Genomic DNA, 22,084 nt, shown 5'->3' on the forward strand with positions numbered 1-22,084 from the left:
ACACTGAGCTGGACGGCCTCCTTCCCGGACCACCCTAGCCCCACCGTCAGACACCAAATTCAGAACACCCCCATCCAGGGAGGTTTGTTTCCTCCATTTTCTCACCATAGTTTCTTCAACCTGAGTCACTGAGGGGAAGGAATACACAGTTGTTCAGCATCTGGGTGGGATGTGTGGGTGTTTTCAAGTTGACACCTCAGAGCGCACTTCATCGTTTCCTGCCTAAGAGTAGATGTGTGTCTTATGTAGACAGGTTTCTTGTGGTTGCCATTCCACGATTACTTTCTTTTTAGAATTTTTTTAAAGACTTTTTTTTCTTTTTTCTTTTTTTCTGACAGCACAAGGGAACGATGTTTTAAAACACTGGGGACTTCCCTGGCGGTCCAGTGGTTAAGACCCTACACTTCCACTGTAGGGGGCACCAAGGGGGAGAAACACCAGGCTTAGCGGTAAAATGTTGAACATTTTCTCTTTGAGATGCAACCAGACAAGCGTGTCTACCATCACCAGTTTTGGTGATGATCGTATTGGATGTCCTAGCCAGTGGAGTAAAGAAAAAAGAAAAAACAAAAGATATAGGGATGACAAAGGAATAAATAAAACTGTCATTATTCTCAGATGATGTGATTATATATGTACAAATCCAAAAGAATGGACAATTTTTGGAATTTGCAAGTGGGTTTAGCTAGTTTACTGAAATCAGTCAATTATGCAAAAATCAACTGAACTTCTAAACACCAAGAACAGTTGGAAAATAAAAATTTAAAAAGATGCTATTTACAGTGGCACCAAAATACATCAAATACCTCTGAATAAACCTAACAAGATGTAGACTTGGAATTCAACAAGGCACAGATGTCTTACTTCAGAACAATGAAGAGAAAGTCTTGAATTTTCTTTTCTACTTCAGCTTGTTGTTCTGTCTTGGAAATAGAGCTTTCCCCTTGCTCTCCCTGAGGAGCAGCCCTCCACCCTCTATTCACAGTGAGCCCAGGGTAAAGCCTCTGTACCTGCTCACCTGTACTGTCCCGAAGGAAGTCTTCCCATTCAGTCAGGTGAGTGCCAACCCTTCTCAGAAGGATGTCGGCAAGAAACTCACTGTTCTTCAAGGCTTCACTAGAAAAGGCCACCTGGAGTTCCCTGGTGGTCCAGTGGTTAAGAATCTGTCTTGCAATGAAGGGGACGCCGGTTCAATCCCTGGTCAGGGAACTAAGATCCCACATGCTGTGGGACAACTAAGCCCGCGGGCCGCAATGAAAGATCCTGCGTGCCGCAACAAAGACCCGATGCAGCCAAAAAATAATAATAAATTATAAATAAATAAATATATTTTTTAAAAAGGCCACCTGTGGTTGTTTCTTCAGTCCCCAAAAGTATGATTAGGATGGACATACTTGGCAGTTGGAGTCACCCCTAGAACGGGTCCCTGGCCTGTGGAGTAAAAACTGTTATAGCGGAGAAGGCCCCATGGAAGCCTCTGAAACTGCCCTTCCACACACCTGCCCTCACTGTCTCCAACCAAGATGATAAGTAAAAAACAATAGAACAGGGCTTCCCTGGTGGCGCAGTGGTTAAGAATCCGCCTGCCAATGCAGAGCACACAGGTTCAAGCCCTGGTCCAGGAAGATCCCACATGCCGTGGAGCAACTAAGCCCGTGCATCACAACTATTGAGCCTGCGCTCCAGAGTCTGTGAGCCACAACTACTGAGCCCGCATGCCACAACTACTGAAGCCCATGTGCCTAGAACCCATGCTAGGCTTCAACAAGAGAAGCCACCTCCATGAGAAGCCCACACACCACAACGAAGAGTAGCCCCTGCTCGCCGCAACTAGAGAAAGCTCACGCGCAGCAACAAAGACCCAATGCAGCCAAAAATAAATAAATAAAATAGATACACATTAAAGAAATAAAAAATGTTAACAAAAAAAAAGGCAATAGAACATTCTGGGCCTTGATAGTAGAGATTAGCCACTCTTAAAAATCTAAAGGATGCAGGGGTCACTGTCCCTATCATCTCTTAATTAGCCGACTTGGCGTCTACAAACTAGAGGATAACTAGAAAATGACTATACACTACTGCAAGCTCAACCAAGCAGTAGCCCCAATTGCAGCTGCAATGCTAGACGTGATGGTGCTGCTACAGCAGATTCAGAAAGCCTCGTGTCCATCACATATGGTCATTAATTTGAAGAAAGTGCTTATTTTTAACCCAATCAGAAAAGAAAATCAGACATTCCTATGAAACAGACAACAGTATTCTTTACACTTCTGCTGCAGAGCTATGTCAATTCTCCTGCCCTTTGTCATAACTTGGTCTGAAGAGATCTGGACCATCTGGGCATCCTGAAGACTATCATGGTGATCTGTTACATAGATGACAACATCCCGATCTTGTAGAAAGAGAGCCAGCTAGTCTACTGGAGGCCTCAGTAAGACATGTTTGCTCAAGAGGGTGGGAGATAAACCCTATGAAGAATCAGGGATCTATCGCAGCAGTAAAGTAAATGATGGCCCCATTACAGGTGCACTCAGTGGTGGCCTTGAGAGACAGTGCAAGGAAAAGTCTTCCCAATGCTAGAACTTTGAGTGGTGCACCTGGTCATCCACTTTGTGGGGAAAGACAAGGGAAGTGATCATATATAAGAAACCATGAGCCACTCTTAAAAATCTAAAGGATGCAGGGGTCGCTGTCCCTATCATCTCTTCTCTTAATTAGCCGACTTGGCTTCTACAAACTGGATGGTAACTAGAATGGTCAGGAGCCTGAAAGAATTAGAAGGTCTGTGGCAAAAGGAGATATTGGGCAGGGGCATATGAATGAATATATGGAATAAAGACCACATGTTAAGATTTTCTCTACCACATGTTAATGTCCACCAAAAAGCATCCACCCCAGAAGAGGCACTGAACAACCAAGAGGGCAAAATAACTTGGCCGGTTGCCATCAGCCCAGCCTTCGACATTAGCCACCTCACAAAAGGCATAATGGCACACAAGCAGAATGGCCACAGTGGCCGAGGTGGCAGCAGCTTGTTTGAAGGAGACAAGCACTTTCTGAGCACACGAGTGCCCACAGGAGTGCTGATCTGCGCTGTGAAAAGTCTGCTTGTCTTGGAATTAATCTCGTTCCCTAGAGGCAAACCACAGAGACCTCTATATTCTCTCCTCTCCGCCAGCTCCTGGGAATCCATCTCAGCACTATCCAGCTTGGATCCACAGTCAGTTATATGTTTAGGAGGAAAAACTATTTAATAATGAGACTTTGCATTTTGACAGCATTTTAACTTATGATGAACTCAGAAAGGAAGCTTTTTTACATCTAATTTATTTCTCAGCTCTCATGCAACAGCCCTAGCAAAATTATTATCTCTTCTTTACAGAACAGAAACCAACACACAAAACTTAATAACTGTTAGGAGGGCAATAAGATACTGGGAAGTCAAGGCTAAAAGTCAAATTTCTTCCAGGTCAGTACACGAGCCTCCAAGTGGATGTCTCATGGCACCAGCACTTTTAAGGAAGAGATTCTTGAGGTTCTGGGTTTCCTCACTTCCCTTTGCCAATCTCTGGTTAGAAATGTGTGTATCTCTATGTGTCAGGGGTTGTGCAAAGGCGATAAGCTGGATGAGAAGAGGAAGATGATTGGTTGAAAGTTAATTTCTCACGTAACAGGTAAGTGACTTGCCAAGGTGACAGTCTGAGTAGCCAGAGCCGAGGTCTCCTGACTGTGAACGCAGCGCTTTGGCTACTGCTTCTGCTGCCAACAACACGTTTAGGAGTGTTTCTGGGTGTACTCCTTGTTTGGCCTCTTCACTTCCACCCTCGTCCCCACAGGACCACGATTAACCTAGTTCCCCAACAGAAGTCCAAATTATTCATTCACTTCTTCACATTTGCTGTATGTGATTTTTTCCCAAATGGCGTTGATTTTACTACCCCAATGTTCTCCGCAAAGGAACGGTAAACATTTTTCTGGTCAAATTTTTTTTGGTTTACATCATCTTTTATTTTATTATAGTCCATAAATATATATAAATTAAATCATTAAAGAATTCATAGTCTCCAAAGTTCAGGAACCTACTACTGTACTTTGCTCTGACATGTCAAATATTAAAACATGAGAAGTAAAACTGCCAACTTAATAAATATTCCATTTGAAGCTGAAATTGAGTAGAATAAATGAAGTACTTTCAGAAATCTCAAGTAAGGAATTAACAGGCTAGAGGCTAAATCTTGATAGGGTTTGATTATCACTTGGATTATTCTTATTACTCATTTCTTTATTTATATGTCTGAATGGAATGCAGATTCTTCCTTTGGTGGGTATAATAGAGCTTTTAACAGAAGGGACACTTCCATTCATTCTGTGTAACTCTGGACATTTATCTTTTTGTAAAATGCTCGTCTCTCATGTCTTGAGCCTCTTACTGAGCAGTGAATGTTTATCTGTGCACAATCCATTTCTTTTTCGGCTGGGATTTTCTTTGGGGTCCGGGCTGCCGTCACTGAGCAATTCCGAGTGGGCTTCCTCAGGCATCTGCAAGACAGACACAGAAACTCCAGCAGGCAGCCCGCCTCTAACCCGCCCAGCCTCCAGCCTCCGCAGGGCTGACTCCACAGGCCAACAGGCAACAGGGCACGCGGGAGAACATAACACAACACAACACAACACTGCAATGCCCGTTGCTCCTCCCTAACCCTGATTACTACTATTTTCCACAGACATATGAAATATGATGTCAACCTAAAATCTGGGACTGCAAGCCAAAATTTCAGAAACGCGTGCTAACTTCAAAGTGGGATTTCTGGTGGGGAACTCCTTTTTTTGTAAGCTCCTTTTCTTCCTTCTTCTTCCTTTTTTTTTTTTTTCTTGTAATATTTACTTAGTTATTTATCTGGCTGCGCCGGCATGTGGGATATTCGTTGCAGCATGCGAACTCTTAACTGCGGCATGTGGGATCTAGTTCCCTGACCAAGTCCCTGTAAGCTCCTTTTCAATGCTTGCTTGGTCCTGACAGCTGTGATTCTGTCCCAGACTCAATAAGCCACTCTCAGACAGCAGAGAGGCACGGATTTCTAGCACTGGTTTGTGTTTGCACCAAGAGACAGAAGCGTCCCATTAGAAAATCACTTGCTCTCTCACTCAAAGGGCCTCATGTTTTTCACTCAGGAAAAGGACTTTGCTGACTACACTGGTTGTGCAGGCGGGCTTGAGTGATCCTTTATGCATCGAAGTCATAAACGAATAACTAATTATGCAACAAAGCCTCTCAAGTTTTTGCCTTTCTGTTTCCCGACCAAGGGAGCTCTTTCTCACACCCTGGGCAGCTCAGGGAGAGAATGGGGAAGCCCTCTGCTGGAAGCACATCAAATGCGGAAACTAGGCCACTCCACGCCAAGTGGTTCCCAGGCCCCGCCGCCAGTTGAAGTTTCTACTTTAGTTCACTTGAGGACCAAACTCTGACATTTGGAGCCACACTGCTGATGCTTTTGCTGATTAAAGAGTGGTGTGTGGGACTTTGAGTCAGTGTCAGGCATCCCTCAGACAAACAGGAAGGAGCTTAGGACATTTGTTATCTCTCTCTATATTTTGAAGGCCCTCTTTGCAAGCCTGAGGGGGTTTTTTTTACTTTTTCTGGTGGGGGGTGGGTGGCAGAGTATAGGAGTGATCCTGTAAGAATGGTTCTTTGGCTTTATTCTTGTCAAGTGGTAAGGCACTTGCCTTAATTGTGCACTCAAAATTGCAACAGTAAGCCAACTCTAGCAAAGGTGGGTTTTATTCTAGAGGTCATTGTACAATTTTTTAAAATTTGCACTCCTTTTTCTTAAATTCCCCCCATTTTAAACTTTTGCCCTAAATATTAAGTAACTGACTCTTACCTTGGTTCTGCATGGAGTATTCTCAGAGATCACACTCTCAGTTTTGGCTCCAAAGGCTTCTTCTAAACCTATGTCAAGGAAGTTACAACGGACAAGACAGAAGAACATCAAGGTCCTTAAAAAAATAACACCCCATTTTGGTAACTATAGGGACACCCTTAAAGAAAACTAGAGAGGTACATGTTTTTAAAAAGTGTCACTGTTAAAATAGCTGCTTTTAAACTTTTATTGTAGCATTTCATCATTACAAGTGGCACTGAGCTTATGCTAGCTCTGCCTTGTTCACGTTGTTAAAAAAGAATTCTTTAGCCGCACCACTAAAAATGCTCAAGCTCTGAGCTGAATTTTAAGTAATAGTGACAGATTTGCCCCAACCTATAGTCTCTTCCACCTGTCCCTGCAAGGCACCAAAGGAATCAGGACTGTTGGCCAAGTTTGGGTGTCTTTTGGTCCAAAGACAGTGACCGTATTACAAATAACTTGGGCCTGACTCTCAACTTTCCAAATAGTAATGATCTATTTTGTATGCTATACTGATTCCTGGCTTAGCCTTATCCCAACCCCAAGAGGCTGAGAGGGAGCAGAGAAGTAGAATCTTAAAAATATAACTAAAAGCTCTAACATTTGCCAGTGCTTTATGTTTTTCAATATGGTTTTACATTGTTACCTTACTTGTTAATCTCAATTTATGCTCATAACAGAAAAATAAATTAACCTAATTATTTAATAGAGGTAAATGAAAGATGAATTCCTATGACAGGCTATAATTCTGAATGACAAACATAAGTCTTCAAAAATTAAATTGTAATAAGTGAAATACAAAGTCAAATGATAACTATATAACTATATTAACCTATAGCCTATATATTTTTTTTTTTAAAGATTTTTTGATATGGACCATTTTTAAAGTCTTTATTGAATTTGTTACAATATTCCTTCTGTTTTATGTTTTGGTTTTTTGGCCCCGAGCCATGTGGGATCTTAACTCCCTGACCAGGGATCGAACCTGTACCACCTGCATTGGAAGGTGAAGTCTTAACCACTAGACTGCCAGGGAAGTCTCTAGCTTATAATTTTTATTAACAGCATTTCCCATATTTTCATGGTACAAAGCTCAAAGACTCTTACACTGCAGCATCTGTGGTGCATGGTACAATGAAGACATGCAATTATTTTTAAAAAGTGAAAATAAATGATAATATAAGTGTATACAATCATTTCCACCCTTCTTCACTTCTGCCAGTGCAAGGTGCACTGTCATGTCTGACCAGAGTGTGGGTGAGGGCATCTTATTTAAAGATCTGTGGACAGACCTGTTAGAATCTCATCGAGCTGGTCCACCATAAACTTGGCATCTTCTTCAGTGAAGCACATAGGTGGTTTTATTTTAAGCACATTTCTATGAGGTCCGTCGGCACTGAGAAGCACTCGCTTTTCTTTCATCCTAATGAGTGCAGGAAATACATGTGAGTGCATAGAGGTGACAACTAAGATTATTTCAGAATGATGTGAACAGAGAGCACTTTCATATTCACATGCAAGAAGCCCACATTTGTAATTGCATGAGTCTTAAACTTTTCTCATTTGGGGAGATGAGAGGAAGTAAAAAAAAGCATTCAAGCCAAGATACCAAACGAGTGAGGGGTGTGCTTACTTGTAGATGATGTGCTGAGCTTCGGCTGTGGCGGGGGTCCTTTCCTGATGGTCCTTCACTAAGTCAATTCCAATAAAAAGGCCAACACCCCTGAGGGGGGTAGAGAAAGGGAACTTGACACACTTTATTAAGCACTGCATTGTCACAAAAAATTAACGCTGTCCTAAAACTTCAGTTTGATTTGAAGCTGAATGTGATTTTCTTTAAAGGGTAGTTGTTATTAGTTCTAATTAATCCAAGATACCAATCTAGTGTCCACAGGACTTCCTAGTTTTTGAATCAAGTTAGTTTTTGTCATCCAGTTTTTCTTTCTTCTCTTAATTGTAAAAGAAAAAAAAAAAGGCTTAAAAACAAACTTGTCATGCTATTTAGCTTCTCAGGACATCAACCATGACAAATCTTTAATCTTTACATATATATATGAAAATGTTTTCATATAGATATGAAAAATAGTGTTTTCTTGGATGTCATTTTTAATATTTTTAATAGATCATTTAGAGTTACCTTAAGTTCCTTCTTTTCATCTTTTGCCTGCTGAAATGATCCTGGCTTAATTTTTTTCAAAAAAGTATAAAAATCAGGAAAGATATATACTCAAAAGTTAACAGTGATGATATCTGGGTTCTGGATGAAAAATGAGTTTTGTTTTTGTTTTTTCAGTGTTTCTAGATCTGGTTTTGTGTTAACTTATTTTAAATTTATATGATAAAATATAACAAATTTTCATTTGGCCAAATGAATAACTGCATGACAACTTTATGATAAATATACCTGATATCTCCTATCAAAGTATGTTTAGCCTTCTGCTTATTCAGTAACTTGGTGAGATAATTCCCTACTCTTGTGGCATTTCCTTGAAGGTCTTCATTTTCAATTACATCCAGGACGGCCAAACCAACAGCAGAAGATACTGGATTTCCTCCATACTGTGGAAAAAAGATAAATGAGAAAACAGAATAGTTGAATTTGTGGTATTGCTTCATCTATGAGAAATTTGGCTCATACATAAGCAAGTAAAGATATAATTTCAATAAAAATTTCCCTTGTGATATTAGTTTCTTAGATTTAGAATATAACATGATTCTATTCATTTAAGATTGAGAATAAAATTCTAAATTATATATAACTGCAAAACTGGTATGAAGGATTATTGGGGAATTTATAAGTTCATCCAAACCAAAAACAGACATTGTGTTGGGAATTAAGGATTTCAGAGTGTGGTTTAGTTAGGGGGATGTGGGTTTCAGTGCTTGAATATCTGTGTGAAAAAAGCTAAGCAATGACATTTTCTCCAAATAATTTATGTTCTTAGATTTGACTCTTAACTTTTAGCTGTAACAAGTCCTATTATACATACTGCACAAACTATAATAATCTTTCCAAACTTAAAGCTTATAAGTCTTAGGGGTAAAATCAAGGAAATAAAATTTCCCAAAGATAGAAATTTAGTTAGTATCTTCTATGACAGCCCTGTAACATTTATAGTAGTGAATCATCTACGTGAAGTGTTTTGGGAATTTAAATGTGATGCAAAACAAAAAAGATCATATTATCTGTTAATGAAATATCATAACCTCTAGAGTTTAGCAGGGCAGCCATCTGTCATTGGAACAATTAATAGAAACATTTTAGGAAGGGGAAAGATACACAAGAAAAAAATACAAGGAGGATTGTGTCAGAATGAAATATGGTTAGATCAAAGTTTGGCTAGGGTCCTGGCGTGGTTAGCTGGCAACAGTGAGATTTATTCTTTATTACATTGGAAAGAAACATAAGAACATGCATTATTTTTCCCTCTTAGCATTAAAGTGGGGAGGTCTAAATTTACCGTATTGAAATATTCCATCCCAGAGCTGCTGAAGGCTTCTGCAATTTCTTTGGTTGTTACCACGCATGCCACTGGGTGGCCATTGCCCATTGGTTTTCCCATTGTGACGATGTCTGGAACAAAATCTTCACCAAACATTTGGAAACTCCAGAAATGTGTCCCAACTCGGCCAAAGCCTACTTGAACTTCATCAGCTATAAACACACCTCCTGCTCTGTGTACATATCTGAAAAGCAAAAGGGCAGCCTGATGCCTTCAGGTCACCGAGAGTCCCCAAACCCTCCCATAAGAAACAGATTATTGAAAACTTAAAAAATGTTGTTAACCTGAAGTCTATAATCTTTGTTAAAAACATTTCAGTGTTCAAATCCCCAATGACATCTATTTGATGTCATTGACTTTGAAACATAGTCACATAATTTCCAGATTAGATATATTCTATATTGTTTGGGTTTGTGCTGCTTAAAGTGAGCTCTACTGCAGTATTTTAATAGGGAAGAAAAAGAAGTGAACAAGAAGTAGTGTTCAGCAGGTTTAATCTTCAAATTTTTACTAATTAGTAAAACTTGGACACCAACTAATCAGAGAAGATGCCAGATGGGTAGTGCGAGCACAGCTCTGGAGGCCGCCCTGCTGGACCATGTGTAAACCCTTTATTTGCTGGATCTTGGGAAGGTGGAGGAGTTCCAGGAGTCCTGGGTGGCAGGCACTCCCAGGTGGCTATTTACCAGCTAGTCTGGAAGTATTTCAATATCTTAACAACCAGAATGGCCCTACAGAATTGTCACAGTGCCTTCAGTTTGACCAAGGATGCCCAAGTACATACTCTGCCACTTTCTGGAAGTAGCCTGCTGGAGGAATTATTTGTCCGCCACAACTCTGCATGGATTCAGCAATAAAGGCAGCAATCTATACAAGAGAAGATGGGGTCAAAGTCCATTAGGTCCTCCTCCCGTTACCCCCTAAAAAAACTGGACTTCTTACAGAGCAGGTGACTTAAAAAATGGTTGGGAATGGACCCATGGCAAGAGACAAATTGGCCATTTGATTAAAAAGATGTCCACGCTGGAAATGCAAGAGTTCTGAAGCATTCGTTTCTGAAATTTTATGGTACCAATGAAACCACCACGAGAAAATGGTGGAGAGGGTGCCTTCCATTTCTCCATTATTAATTTAAATGCAGTGTTTTCATTAGGAACAACTGAATAAGACTGATGTTTTGATCAGTCTTTAATATGAACCTCTAAAAATTTACCCAGGTTCCAAATGCATCGCTGGGGTGCCTGTTTGCTCAGCTTGGTAAATTAGGACTGCCCGAGCCTGGAATTTGCACTAAGGAGATGAGAGGTGGTCACGAACCTTAGTTATTGTGCTATATTTCTGGTTCTTGCCCTGAACCAGGCTTACAACTTAACAAAATTAGGCAGCTCACGAAGGAACTAAAGAGGACATGTTCTAGAGGCCAAGAAAGGAGAAGTAAAAATAGGTAACACTAAATTAAGAGAAAGCATAGAAATAGTATGAGATAAGAAGTCAAGCAATCAACTATACTTCAATTAAGAAAAAAAAAGGGGAGAACTAAGGATCTAGTCCAGACTACCTCTTTTAAGATATGAAAAACGAATGGGAAGAAAAAGAAGAAATAGTTAAGAAAGGCACATGACTTTCCAGTCATTAAGATAAAAATACTTGAACTGGAAAACACACAGGCTTCATTTTTATCTCAATTAAAAAGGTTTTTTTATTGCCATGTTGATGCCATAAGCCAATTGAAAGGCAAAGCATGTGTCAAATCACATTAAAACTCCATGTAAGTAACCCCTGAAGGGGCTGAGAATTACCGTTAAGCTGAAGACAGTAGGGTGAAGACTGAGAAAATGGAAACTCTTTTTTCCTACTTGGGAGGATTCTGGTTTGTTTTAGAAGTGCAGACCCAAAAGGGAAGAACATTTTCCTGCCTTGTCTTACGCAGGCTCTTTGGCTTCAGGAAAGTTGAACCAGTTGTAGGGAAGAGCCAAGGCTCCCCGGGTCCAGGAGTCTGCAGTGGCCTCAAGGCCCCAGGGCCACCCTGCCTCTTCCTTCCCTTCACCTTATATTAGCCCCTCGTGCTACTCTCAGTTGGAATGTTCTGTCCGTGGGCTATCACCTTTCTTAATTTTCTCCTCCTATCACTTTGGACCAGAGTCTGCATCCCAGTGGGAAGGTCAGAATTAGACCACCAGTTCTGAAACAGGTATAGTAATTACATTTCCAGGATAAATAAAAATAGTCTTAGAGGCATGACTAGAATAATGTACTTTTTGAAATATGAACTAAGTAAAAATGTAACCAGAGAAGAACAGAAAGGGATTTGAGATCTAATCCTTTCCCACCTCTCCAATGTATCACAATGATTTCAATCTATTTTATAAAAGCTATTAACGTGTTTCCAAAGCTATAAATACAAACCTTCCTTCCACTGTTATGAGCTTCGTCAATAATTTTCTTCACTTCATCAGCATAAGCACTGGCCGTGTCTGTATGGTCTTCTCTGTATTTTCCTCTATAAGTATCTGGAGCTGGTGCCTGAAAACATCAAAAGATAACAGTTTCTCATGATTTGTCTCCTGGACAAATGAGCTTTTAAGAAAGGGCCTTTCCCTCCAGGAGTATAATATTGTAGAAAGGTGACTCGTGGATTTAAGTGACTCTAGGTTCTTTTGCTCTTTTTCCTTAACATTTCTGAATTCTGTGAGACTTGAAATCTTTGCATTCTGAACAGGAGCTTGGATTTGCTCCTAGGCCCTTAGAAGTCAAGATTGCATCCCTAGTCACATAAGGGGCAAATTCAAACAACAAGTGTGATTATGTTATTTGAAAATTTCAATGAATGGAAACTGTATTAACAATTCTATATTGAAAATAAACCAACACTTACCAACTATATAGCAAACTGTAATCATTCAGAAAACTAGAGTGCCTTAGCGTTAATTTCAGATCTTAAAATTTTAAAAGAATGTATTAATGATTCTCTTAAAAAAGTCTACTGATCCTTAATTAAGCCAAATGAGTTTTACTGTTTCAACAGCTTGGTTTCTTTATTTTCTTTACTAAATGATATTTATTTTACTTAATAAATTTACATAATAATTTAGCATAGAGTAATTTTAAGACAGTCATACACACTTGATGCAACTCCGAGTTTCAAATAGGCCTCAGCGATAGAAAAAGTAATTTAAACATCAAGGGGCAAGAAAAATAAAATGAGAGCTGTGAATAAGAGCTATCACTACCACTATACTAATTTGTATGGTACTCATCAATGGATTTTAAACCACATCTTGTCATTAACTAGCTCTCTGTCTTTAGCAAACAGATCTTTGCTAAAGATCTGTAACTGCTCTAGATCTTAGTTTCCTTTTTCATGGTTTCATTTCAATGCAAGGATTGGACTGGGTTATCACTGGGCACTCTTCCAGTAGAAACATTCTGATTCTTGGATTCCAAGATACTTACCACATGCACAAATTCTTTCTTGACATCTTTGCCCTTTTGAAATTTATATGGACTGATCTCAATTAAAGATGATAGGTGACCGTGGTAAGCACTGAAAAGAAAAAGGCCGGTAAGTAAAATCACTCAAAGAAGGACGCTTTTCTAGAATATGAAAAATAGTACGGCACATCATCCAGGGAGAATCTCAACATTGGTGCCAGATTTAACTATATGGAATCTAATTTTTCTTGGTAGGACTGGCCATTAATTTGTCCCACTCTCCTGATTCAGGTAATAAAACACATAGAAAGCCAAGTACGTATCCTCACAGACAGTTACTTTTTAGCAGGAAAAAACTTAATTTCTTTGGATTGTATTAGCTCTGCTAAATTAGATTATCTAAATGTAAAACATTAATTTCTATAGCTTCATGAGAAATTTCAGATGTATGTATTCTTTAAATGTATTTGATAGTTACATTCTAGTAAATTTTAAAAACAACTTTATATCACAGAATGGGCTGCGTTTCTGTCTGGGATGGTTTCAAAGGCATATCCAATTGCTCAAATGAAAGTTGGTAAGGAACAGGAGGTCTTTTCAAAAAGAACTAAGATTAAGAGGTAATCAAGTGGCTACGAAATTCCTTTCTTTCACTTAAAATACAGATGGCTATGATATTCCCTTTTATGTTTCTTGCCCAGAGATATATAATTGGGAGGCCTGGAAAAGAAATTATAAAAGGCCCATGAATAGATAAAGCAAAGAGGGAGGACGTCCCCTACCGTAGATTAAGACATGCTACAAAGCCATAGTAATGAAATTAATATGGTATTGGCATAAGAACAAAGTCACAACTGGGACAGAAGTGAGCTCAGAGACACAGCCATACATAAATGGTAACACAGCGGCCTCTTGGTGGAGTCAATACGAGGAGTAGTTATAGAGGTAGTAGAAGAAAATAAAGAAGAGCATCTTTGTGATCTGAGGGGTGGGGATGGGTGTGTGTGGGGGGAGAGATATTAACAAAACTTAGAAAACCAAACCATAGGATGAAAATGTCAACTATTTGATTTAATCAAATTTTTGGATGTTGGACGATACCATGGACAAAGTTAAGAGACAGATGATAGATTGGGAAAAAACATTTGAAATGTCTCAAACTAAAAGAGATTAATGTGCAAAATGGTGGTTCTTAAGTCTATCTGCATATTAGCATCACTTGGGAAACTTTAAAATCTATACCGTTTCCTGGAATCCACCTCTAGAGATTCTCTCTCTCTCTCTTTTTTTAATTTTTTAATTTTTTTGGCTGAGCCGTGCTGCATGCAGGATCTTAGTTCCCTGACCAGGAATCACACCAGCAACCCCTGTGTTGAGAACTCAGTCTTAACCCCTGGACTGCCAGAGAAGTCCCTAGAGATTCATTTTAACTGGTCTGGAGTGGGACCTGGGCACTGGCATTAAAAAAAGAAAATTTCCCCAGGTAATTCTAAAACACAGTCAAGGCTGAGATCTTCTCATCTAAACTATGCATGCAACCACAAAAGCAAGGATGGAAATCGCAACAGAAAAATGGGCAAGGAATATAAACAGGTAGTTCTCAGAAAGGAAGCCACAAATGCATACTAAGCATGTGAAGAGATACTCAAACTCATAATTAGAAATTGCAGATAAAAACAACATTGATAGGGACTTCCCTGGTGGCTCACTGGTTGAGAGTCTGCCTGCCGGTGTGGGGAACACGGGTTCAATCCCTGGTCTGGGAAGATCCCACATGCCGCGGCGCAACTGGGCCCGTGAGCCACAACTACTGAGCCTGCGCTCCAGAGCCCACGAGCCACAACTACTGAAGCCCGCGTGCCTAGAGCCCGTGCTCCGCAACAAAGAGAAGCCACCGCAATGAGAAGCCCTTGCACTGCAGTGGGGAGTGGTCCCCGCTTGCTGCAGCTGGAGAGGGCCTGGGCGCAGCACCGAGGACCCAGTGCAGCCAAGAATAAACAAACAAACAAACAAATAAATAAGTAAATTTATGAAAAGGGAAAAAAAAATCCTGAAAATTAAAAAAAAAAAAACCCAACAACGTTGATATCATTTTATACCTATTAGACGGCAAAAATTAAGAAAAAAAAAAAGGTAAGATATCCTTAGTTTTTGGTGAGGATACGTAAAAATGGGACATTTCATGCACTGGGTAGAGTGTGCAACCACTTTGGGGACTGATCTGGCAGGATTTGGTCAAATCAACAATGTTTACCGTACCCTGTACCCCTATGGCCTAGCAATCTTGTTTCTGGGTGCTTTATCCCCAAGAAATTCTCAGAAAGGTCCATAAAGGCACATGTACAAGGGCACTCATTGCAGTGTTGCTTGTGGTAGCTGGGAGTAAAGGGCAGTCACAGTTATCTATTCTGTGGTAGGCAGGCAGAATCATGCCTTCCCTCCCTAAAGACGCCCATGTCCTAATCCTCAGAACCTAAGAATGTTACATGGTAAAGGGGACCTTGCAGACATGATTAAATTAAGGATCATGAAATGGAGCAATAATCCTGGAGGGTCAAATGTTATCACAAGACCCTTTATAAGTGAAAGAAGGCAGCAGGAGGATGGTGGTCAGAGACAGATGAGGTGATGTGAGGATGGAAGCAGAGGCTGGAGTGATGTAACGTCTGGCTCTGAAGATGAAGGAGGGGACCACAAGCCAAGGAGTGCAGGCAGCCTCTAGAAGGTGGAGGCAAGGAAACAGATTCTTCCCTAGCGTCTTCTGAAGGAGTGCAGCCCTGTTGAACCTTGATTTTAGCCCAGTGAGACCCATTTTGGACATCTGACCTCTAGAACTATAAGAGAATAAATTTATGTTGCTTAAGGCACTATGTTTATGATAATGTGCTATAGCAACAATAGAAAATGAATACACCAACCAACACATAAAACAAGAGAAGCCTACAGAAGGGTAAGAAATGAGGTGCATGTTCAATTCAACCCTTTGTGTCTGAGATTAGTGGGCTGGAGAGGTAGAAAAAAATTTTAAATCTCACTGAAGATGGAAGTTATCAAATTTCTTGCTTAAAATATAATGAATTCATTTTTGAGAAGTAAAACTAAATAGCGACTATTAAAAATCACAAATTAATGAGAAAGAACTATTTTTACTTGGCTATTTGTTGTCTTTAAAATTTGCTCTAGGGAATTCCCTGGTGGTCCAGTGGTTAGGACTCCACACTCTCACTGCCAAGGGCCCGGGTTCAATCCCTGGTCGAGGAACTAAGATCCCACGAGCCGCATGGTGTGGCCAAAAAAAGAAAAAAATATATGCTCTAAATTGTTATCTTTTAAATTAATTACGTGAATAATCACAATCGTGACATGAATGCTTGGATTTTTAAGAAATTATATTTTTATTCTGAAAAAGATGGAGTTACACACACTTTGCAGTGGCTCAATTAACAGTTAAATGTGTGAAAAGCAAACCCTGATTCATGCAAAGCCCATGAGACCATGACCACGGCACCCAAAAGAGCCTCCAAGTACTTGGAAGGAATTAAGTGTCCTTCAGGCCTGAGCTGGCCTTGAAACCTATACGTACTAAAAAAAAAATCCTTGTGCCATACATCCAGCCTCCCCCATACATGCTTATGGTATTAGTATGGAGAGGATCAATATAGTTTTGTCTCTGAAGGCGTTTCCTGCTTAGAATTCTTGTATTCAAGACTTACTGGTCAAGAGTGATCACGTCTTGGTGGCCTCTGAACTGCCGAGCCAGGCGTAAGGCTAAGTCATTGGCTTCAGATCTATTAAGAGAGCAGAGAGAGAAGGGACAATGTGACATAAGCCCTTTTAAAATTCTTTCAAACCATTATTTACAAAGTTGAGGATTCCAAAGCCTGTTTAACTTCGAGATTATTCTTTGTACTACTCCAGGTTCTGTCACCTCCAGTCTTTGGTGACACTGCTCTCTCTCTAAGGCTAATCACTCTTTGACAGTATAGGATTCTTCAGAAGTGAAAGTCAAATATTATATTTAATTTATCGAAGGCAAGAATGCCTTAGAACAACAAATTAGATCCTAAAATGTCCTAATTCTTTACAAAGAAAAAAGAAAAATCTTCTGGTTATAAACCAATCTTCTGGTTATTTGATTTTAAGGTATCTCATTGAAAAGAGAAAAGTGAATCACAGAATCATAATGGAACATTCACAGAATTTCTAATAGTTTTAATTCATATGTACATATATAACATTTTAAATTTATCCTGTATAGACAGATTTCCTCCCAATATAACATTGTACAGGTGAGCTTTTCTCCTGTCATTAAACATGTATTTTCAAAAACATACTTTTTAATGTCTGCATAATATTCCATAGAATGGACATATCTATTCACTTGAATTGACTCATTCCTCCTTTGTGTTTGTGTTGGGGAAATGCTTATTACCTAAGGAAACAAATCAATCAAAAATCTTGTAAAACTTATATAACTTGTTTAGTAGAGTTCTTTCTTTGCCAAAATTCCTCATTCATGCTTTGAAAGAAGTATCTAGGTTCATCTAGATTCTTTAGCTACTTACTCTATTGCCCAGAGAAGTGGGTGCCATTTGACTAGTTAGGTTTTCTCACATGAACACCAGACTTGAATATTTTTGCCAATATTTTGTTACAACCCAAGTATCTATCCTTTAGGGATACTTAAGGGTATGCTTTCCCCATCTTTCACCAAGGAAGCTGTGGTAATAAAAAGCTGAGTGGCATGCACTTGTTAATCATGGGACTGTTGTTATAGGCTGTGTGAGGAGTCCTGGAACATGCTGTCAGGTATCTTATCTACCAAGGGCTGGTGGGCCAAAGCAAAAGAACCAGAATGGTCAGGTCCCCCATGTGGGGTCATTAGTAAACGGCAAGAATCTCAGGAAACCTTTTTAGATATTTGTACTCCACCAGCAATCAAACAGAAAAGAGAGGAAACAAAGAGATTGGTGGGAATGGGGATGGGTGGAAAACCTCAGAACATACCCTGAATTTGTAAAATAGCAAACAGAGAGTTTGTCCGGCAGGGTTGCTGACAGGCGCTTGGCATACTCAACAATGTTGTCGTGGAGGAATCGAGAATTTGTATTTAGTAGTCCCATCTGTTTCTGGGCAGCTTTGACCACTTCTGGGTGGCAGTGTCCCACTAAAATTTAGAAGACAAAAGCCCCCAAAATGAGTTACAAATCTAAATGCCTGGGAAGTGAGGGGCATTCTGAAGCAAGCAAAAAAAAAAAGGTTGATCCTGTTCCTCTCCCACATTTTGTTCTAGCTTTTCCCCGCCTAGGACTACTGGCCCTGTTCAGCGGAGGAACTGCAGCCACTGCAATTCCTGGGACAAATATCAACGGTGCCAAGTCTGCTTTACTCCAGAAACATATCCCTCAAGGCACGACAAAGACAGCACATTACCATGGGCAACGTTGTTGATGCAATCCAAGTACTGTTCACCTTTCTCGTCAAACATGTACTGCCCCTGGGCTCGCACTATTTTGATGGGATCCGCAGCAAAGAAAACTTTGCAGGAGGGCCTAGAAATAATGAAAGGAAACACATTGGTCTGGTAGGACTGCTCAGTGTTTTTCCTTCTCAATGAAGGTCACGATCAGTGGAAAATTACAATTACGTAAAAGAAAGGGAAAACACAACCTGGGTGACATACTTTTTTTTTCATTTCATTTTAGCCTGGAACCTTTTACCTTAATCCCCCATCCGTGACACTGCTCACATTTCTTATGCTTGTTATATTAAATTTGCCATGATCTGACAACTCTATTTAGAGGCACATGGATCAACTCTGACAGCTCTAATTACACAAACCAATAACTAATTTTCCTTTGAGAAAGTTTGTTCAACCAGGAAAAAAAACAAACTTTTTTTTTTTTTTGAGCCTTCCTATGTGTCAGGAACTGACAGCTATTACAAATATTATCTCATTTAATCCTCCCAACAATGAGTTATTATCATTCTCATTTTTATAGTTGAGGAAACAGACACCGAAAAATTAAGAAGCTTGCTTCAAGGTTACACAGCCAGTGAGAAAACCAGAATTTGAAAGTAGACTGTCTTGATCGTAACTAGATTTATCATGGTGAACATTTTGAAATGTACAGAAATATTGAATCACTATGTTGTGTAATAGTTACTAACATAGTGTTGTAGGTCAATTATACTTCAAAAATAAACTCAGAAAAACTCATACTAGGGATATAATTTATATGTACAACATGATAAAGATAATTAACACTGCTGTATGTTATACACAAAAGTTCAGAAAGCAAATCCTAAGAGTTCTCATCACAAGGTAAAAAATTTTTTTTCTATTTCTTTAATTTTGTATCAATATGAGATGGATATTCACTAAGCTTATTGGGATAATAATTTCATGATGTAAGTCAAATCATTATGCTGTGTAACTCAAACTTATACAGTGCTATATGTCAATTATATATCAATAAAATTGGAAGAAAAAAAAAAAAAGGTAGACTGTCTTATGCCATAGCCCAAAACAGGGCTTGCTTGCTAATCTAATCTCTCCCTCTAATCTAATTTGTAGAGAAATGAATAGCACTAAAAGCTAAATACAAATACTATGCAGGAGATTTTACAGATCATTTTCATGTCTTTTGATTGTTATTTGTCCTGCATCAAATGGATTTCCCTTTCTTAAATAATAAAATCCAATTATTATTCTAACCCTTTAACCCACTCTTTTCAGCATAATAAAAAGTCATCCATATTTTTGGTTATTTGGATGGCTGTCTGGAGTACAGATTTTAGCAACATAGAAACATCACAAAGATTTCTGAACTTGGTTCTATGGACATTTAGAAACTAAAACAAAATGTTATTTTTATTTTGGTGATTTTGCATGCACAAAAAATACCACATGCATTGGAGGTAGTTTAGAGGGTAATTTGATACATATTAAATGGATATGCAACTGTTTAGAAAGTATTGTGATTATTGTGAATAGGTAATTAAATTTTAAAATTGCCTAAGATTAAGCACCACCAGCTAAAATGAAACTAATATTAAATGAGAATTTCTTCTTGGTTCAAATTCAGCTGTTAGTTTATACCTACAAGTTAAAATCCCGAAAAACCCTTCGTTATGAATGCGGGCTGAAAACTTCGGACTTCACCTTGCCTCCTTGTTAATGTACTTCCCACCTTCTCACTCAGACTTCAGGTAAAATTCTTTCTCAGTCATTCCATGGCTACCATTCCTCCTTTCACAGCATTTGTTCTGCTCACGTCAGAAATCATTAGGTTTTCATTGGAATCTAACTATATAGGATTGAAAACTAACAGAAAGGAGTGCTGATTAGAAAAAGAGAAGGAGGTGATCCGGTAATGAGGTATCTGACCATTTTGACCCTATTGCGGGGGTTGAGAGAGATTTAACTAGTCTCCTAAACCACCTAGAAACCTCCTGGGTTGAGATCAGATCAAATCTCAAATCAGATCGCAAGGTAACTTGACACTACTAGGACCAGAGCCCAGGTCTGACTTAAGGTTCGGTCCTGTACGCTCACCAAGTCGTCTACAACACGAGTAAAACAAAAGTAGACCGGAGAAAACACTGCATCTTTAAATTGTAATGAGGGCACAGCTGGGGAGACCAAGGTGAGTAAGTGGCATCTTATAAGAAAGTGGTTTCAAAGTTTTTTTACTAGCTGGATTAACCTTTTACTTCTTAACCAAGCGTGCAAGAAGAAAAAGTGCACTTTAAACAAAAGTTGTCATAATGAGTTTTCATAGCCATCGTCAAAAATATTTCGGAGTTCAGTGTTCTAAAGCTTTCGAGGTGGTGGGAGCGGCGGAGAGCTGCCCGTCTCCCTCCCAGAGCCCATCCCTGGAATGGTGTTCTACTTCAGTGCCTCTCAACCTTCACGGTCACTTCCCCCAGCCGGCCGGCCGGCAGCCCTCACCCCCTCGGCGGGCTGCAGAGCGCGGGGACCGCTCTGGAGCCGGCTGGTCGGGAGCCCCCGTGGGCGGAGGCGAGGCGGGGCGCTCCGGGCGGGCGGCGGCGCGCGTGCGCAGGTGCGGCGGGCGGGTGGCGGTCCCGCACGGCGCCGGCAGCCGCCCGCTCGCCCGCTGCCTGCCCCGCTGCGGCTCTCCGCCCCCCGCGCCGGTGATTCCCCCTCTCTGCGCCTCTCCTCGGGGCTGGGGAGCGCTCACGCGATGTGCTTCCTCCTCAGCGCCAGGGTGTCTTGCTTGCTGTATAGCTCGCACATGGTGGCGGGGTGCCGGGCGCTCCCAGGGGTCTCCCCTCTCCGGTCCGTTCGCCTCCCTCGGGAGCCCGCGGGACTGTCTCAGCGGTGGCCCTTTTCTCCCGTTCTCCCCCGTTGGGTCCCCTTGCCCCGGGCGTCGGAGGTCAAAGGCGGCACCAGCTAGCCAGGGTCATCTCCCTTTTAAGTCTTGCCCAGCCTTTGCCCTTCGCCAAGCCCCACCCTCACCCTCACCCTCCTCCCCCGCCGGGTGCCTGCCTGGCAAGTCGCTGGACTAGCCACTCAGTCGCCACCCACCCCAGCCCCCCGCCCCGAGTCTAACTGGCTCCTGGTCCTGCCCTGCTGCCCACTTCGCCTCCCCACCGCTGTTACTTCTACAAACTCGCCTTTTATTTCCTTAAATTTGCCTTGCCATGGCCTTTCTTCCTCCTCTGCCTGTGAATTCCCTCCTTCCCACTTTCTCTCTCTCCCTTTTCTTTCTCTCTCTCTTTCTTCTTTCTTTCTTTTTCTCTTTCTTTCTTTCTTTCTTTCTTTCTTCCCTCCTTTCTTCCTTCCTTTCCTTTCTTTCTCTCTTTCTTCCTTCCTCTCTCTCTCTCTCTCTTTCTTTCTTTCTTCCCTCCTTTCTTCCTTCCTTCCTTTCCTTTCTTTCTCTCTCTCTTTCTTCCTTCCTTCCTTCCTTCCTTTCTTTCTCTCTCTCTCTCTTTCTTTCTTTTTTTCTTTCTTTCTTCTTTCCTTCCTCCCTCCCTCCCTTCCTTCCTTCCCTCTTTCTTTCTCCCATTATTTTCTTGTAAACATTCAAAGAGAGGCTCTCTCTGGAGACATCAGGAGGTTCATCTCCATTCTCATTTTGAGCATATTCCGATACCATAGTCTACTCAACAAAAGTAACAAGTCTTATGCCCTAAGGATAAATAACAGGGCCTCAGCCTGTTATTTGTTGGGAGGGATAATATATACCGTGTTTCAGACATCTGCTTTAACAATAATAGCAC

The 22,084-nt window shown here is 40.5% G+C and overlaps 1 protein-coding gene across 2 annotated transcripts; it reads right to left on the bottom strand.

Annotated features, from left to right (window-relative positions):
• Window positions 1–4,289: 4,289 nt before the first annotated feature.
• ETNPPL (ethanolamine-phosphate phospho-lyase) lies at window positions 4,290–21,292 on the bottom strand. Of its 2 annotated transcripts, none has more exons than XM_082462898.1 (13): window positions 21,043–21,292; window positions 18,272–18,390; window positions 17,846–18,005; window positions 16,552–16,626; window positions 12,860–12,950; window positions 11,813–11,929; window positions 10,191–10,273; window positions 9,365–9,590; window positions 8,308–8,462; window positions 7,537–7,626; window positions 7,196–7,326; window positions 5,883–5,950; window positions 4,290–4,539 (listed from the first exon to the last, which is right to left on the bottom strand). In XM_082462898.1, the coding sequence occupies exons 1-13, from the start codon at window positions 21,096–21,098 to the stop codon at window positions 4,411–4,413; spliced, it is 1,500 nt and encodes a 499-aa protein (XP_082319024.1). In that variant the 5' UTR covers window positions 21,099–21,292; the 3' UTR covers window positions 4,290–4,410. The 2 variants fall into 2 exon arrangements, with proteins under 2 accessions (XP_082319024.1, XP_082319025.1); XM_082462899.1 differs by lacking the exon at window positions 21,043–21,292 and adding an exon at window positions 20,967–20,985.
• Window positions 21,293–22,084: the final 792 nt, after the last annotated feature.

Source organism: Balaenoptera physalus (assembly GCF_965194825.1).
Source record: "Balaenoptera physalus genome assembly, chromosome: 5".
Taxonomy (NCBI): Eukaryota; Metazoa; Chordata; class Mammalia; order Artiodactyla; family Balaenopteridae; genus Balaenoptera; species Balaenoptera physalus.

Coding starts and splice junctions, on each gene's coding strand:
- ETNPPL (XM_082462898.1), bottom strand. CDS start 21,098: ATGTGCGAGCTATACAGCAAGCAAGACACCCTGGCGCTGAGGAGGAAG. Junction 7,327..7,536: donor GCTCAGCACATCATCTACAA/GTAAGCACACCC, acceptor TGCACTCATTAG/GATGAAAGAAAAGCGAGTGC. Junction 4,540..5,882: donor ATACTCCATGCAGAACCAAG/GTAAGAGTCAGT, acceptor TCTGTCTTGCAG/ATGCCTGAGGAAGCCCACTC.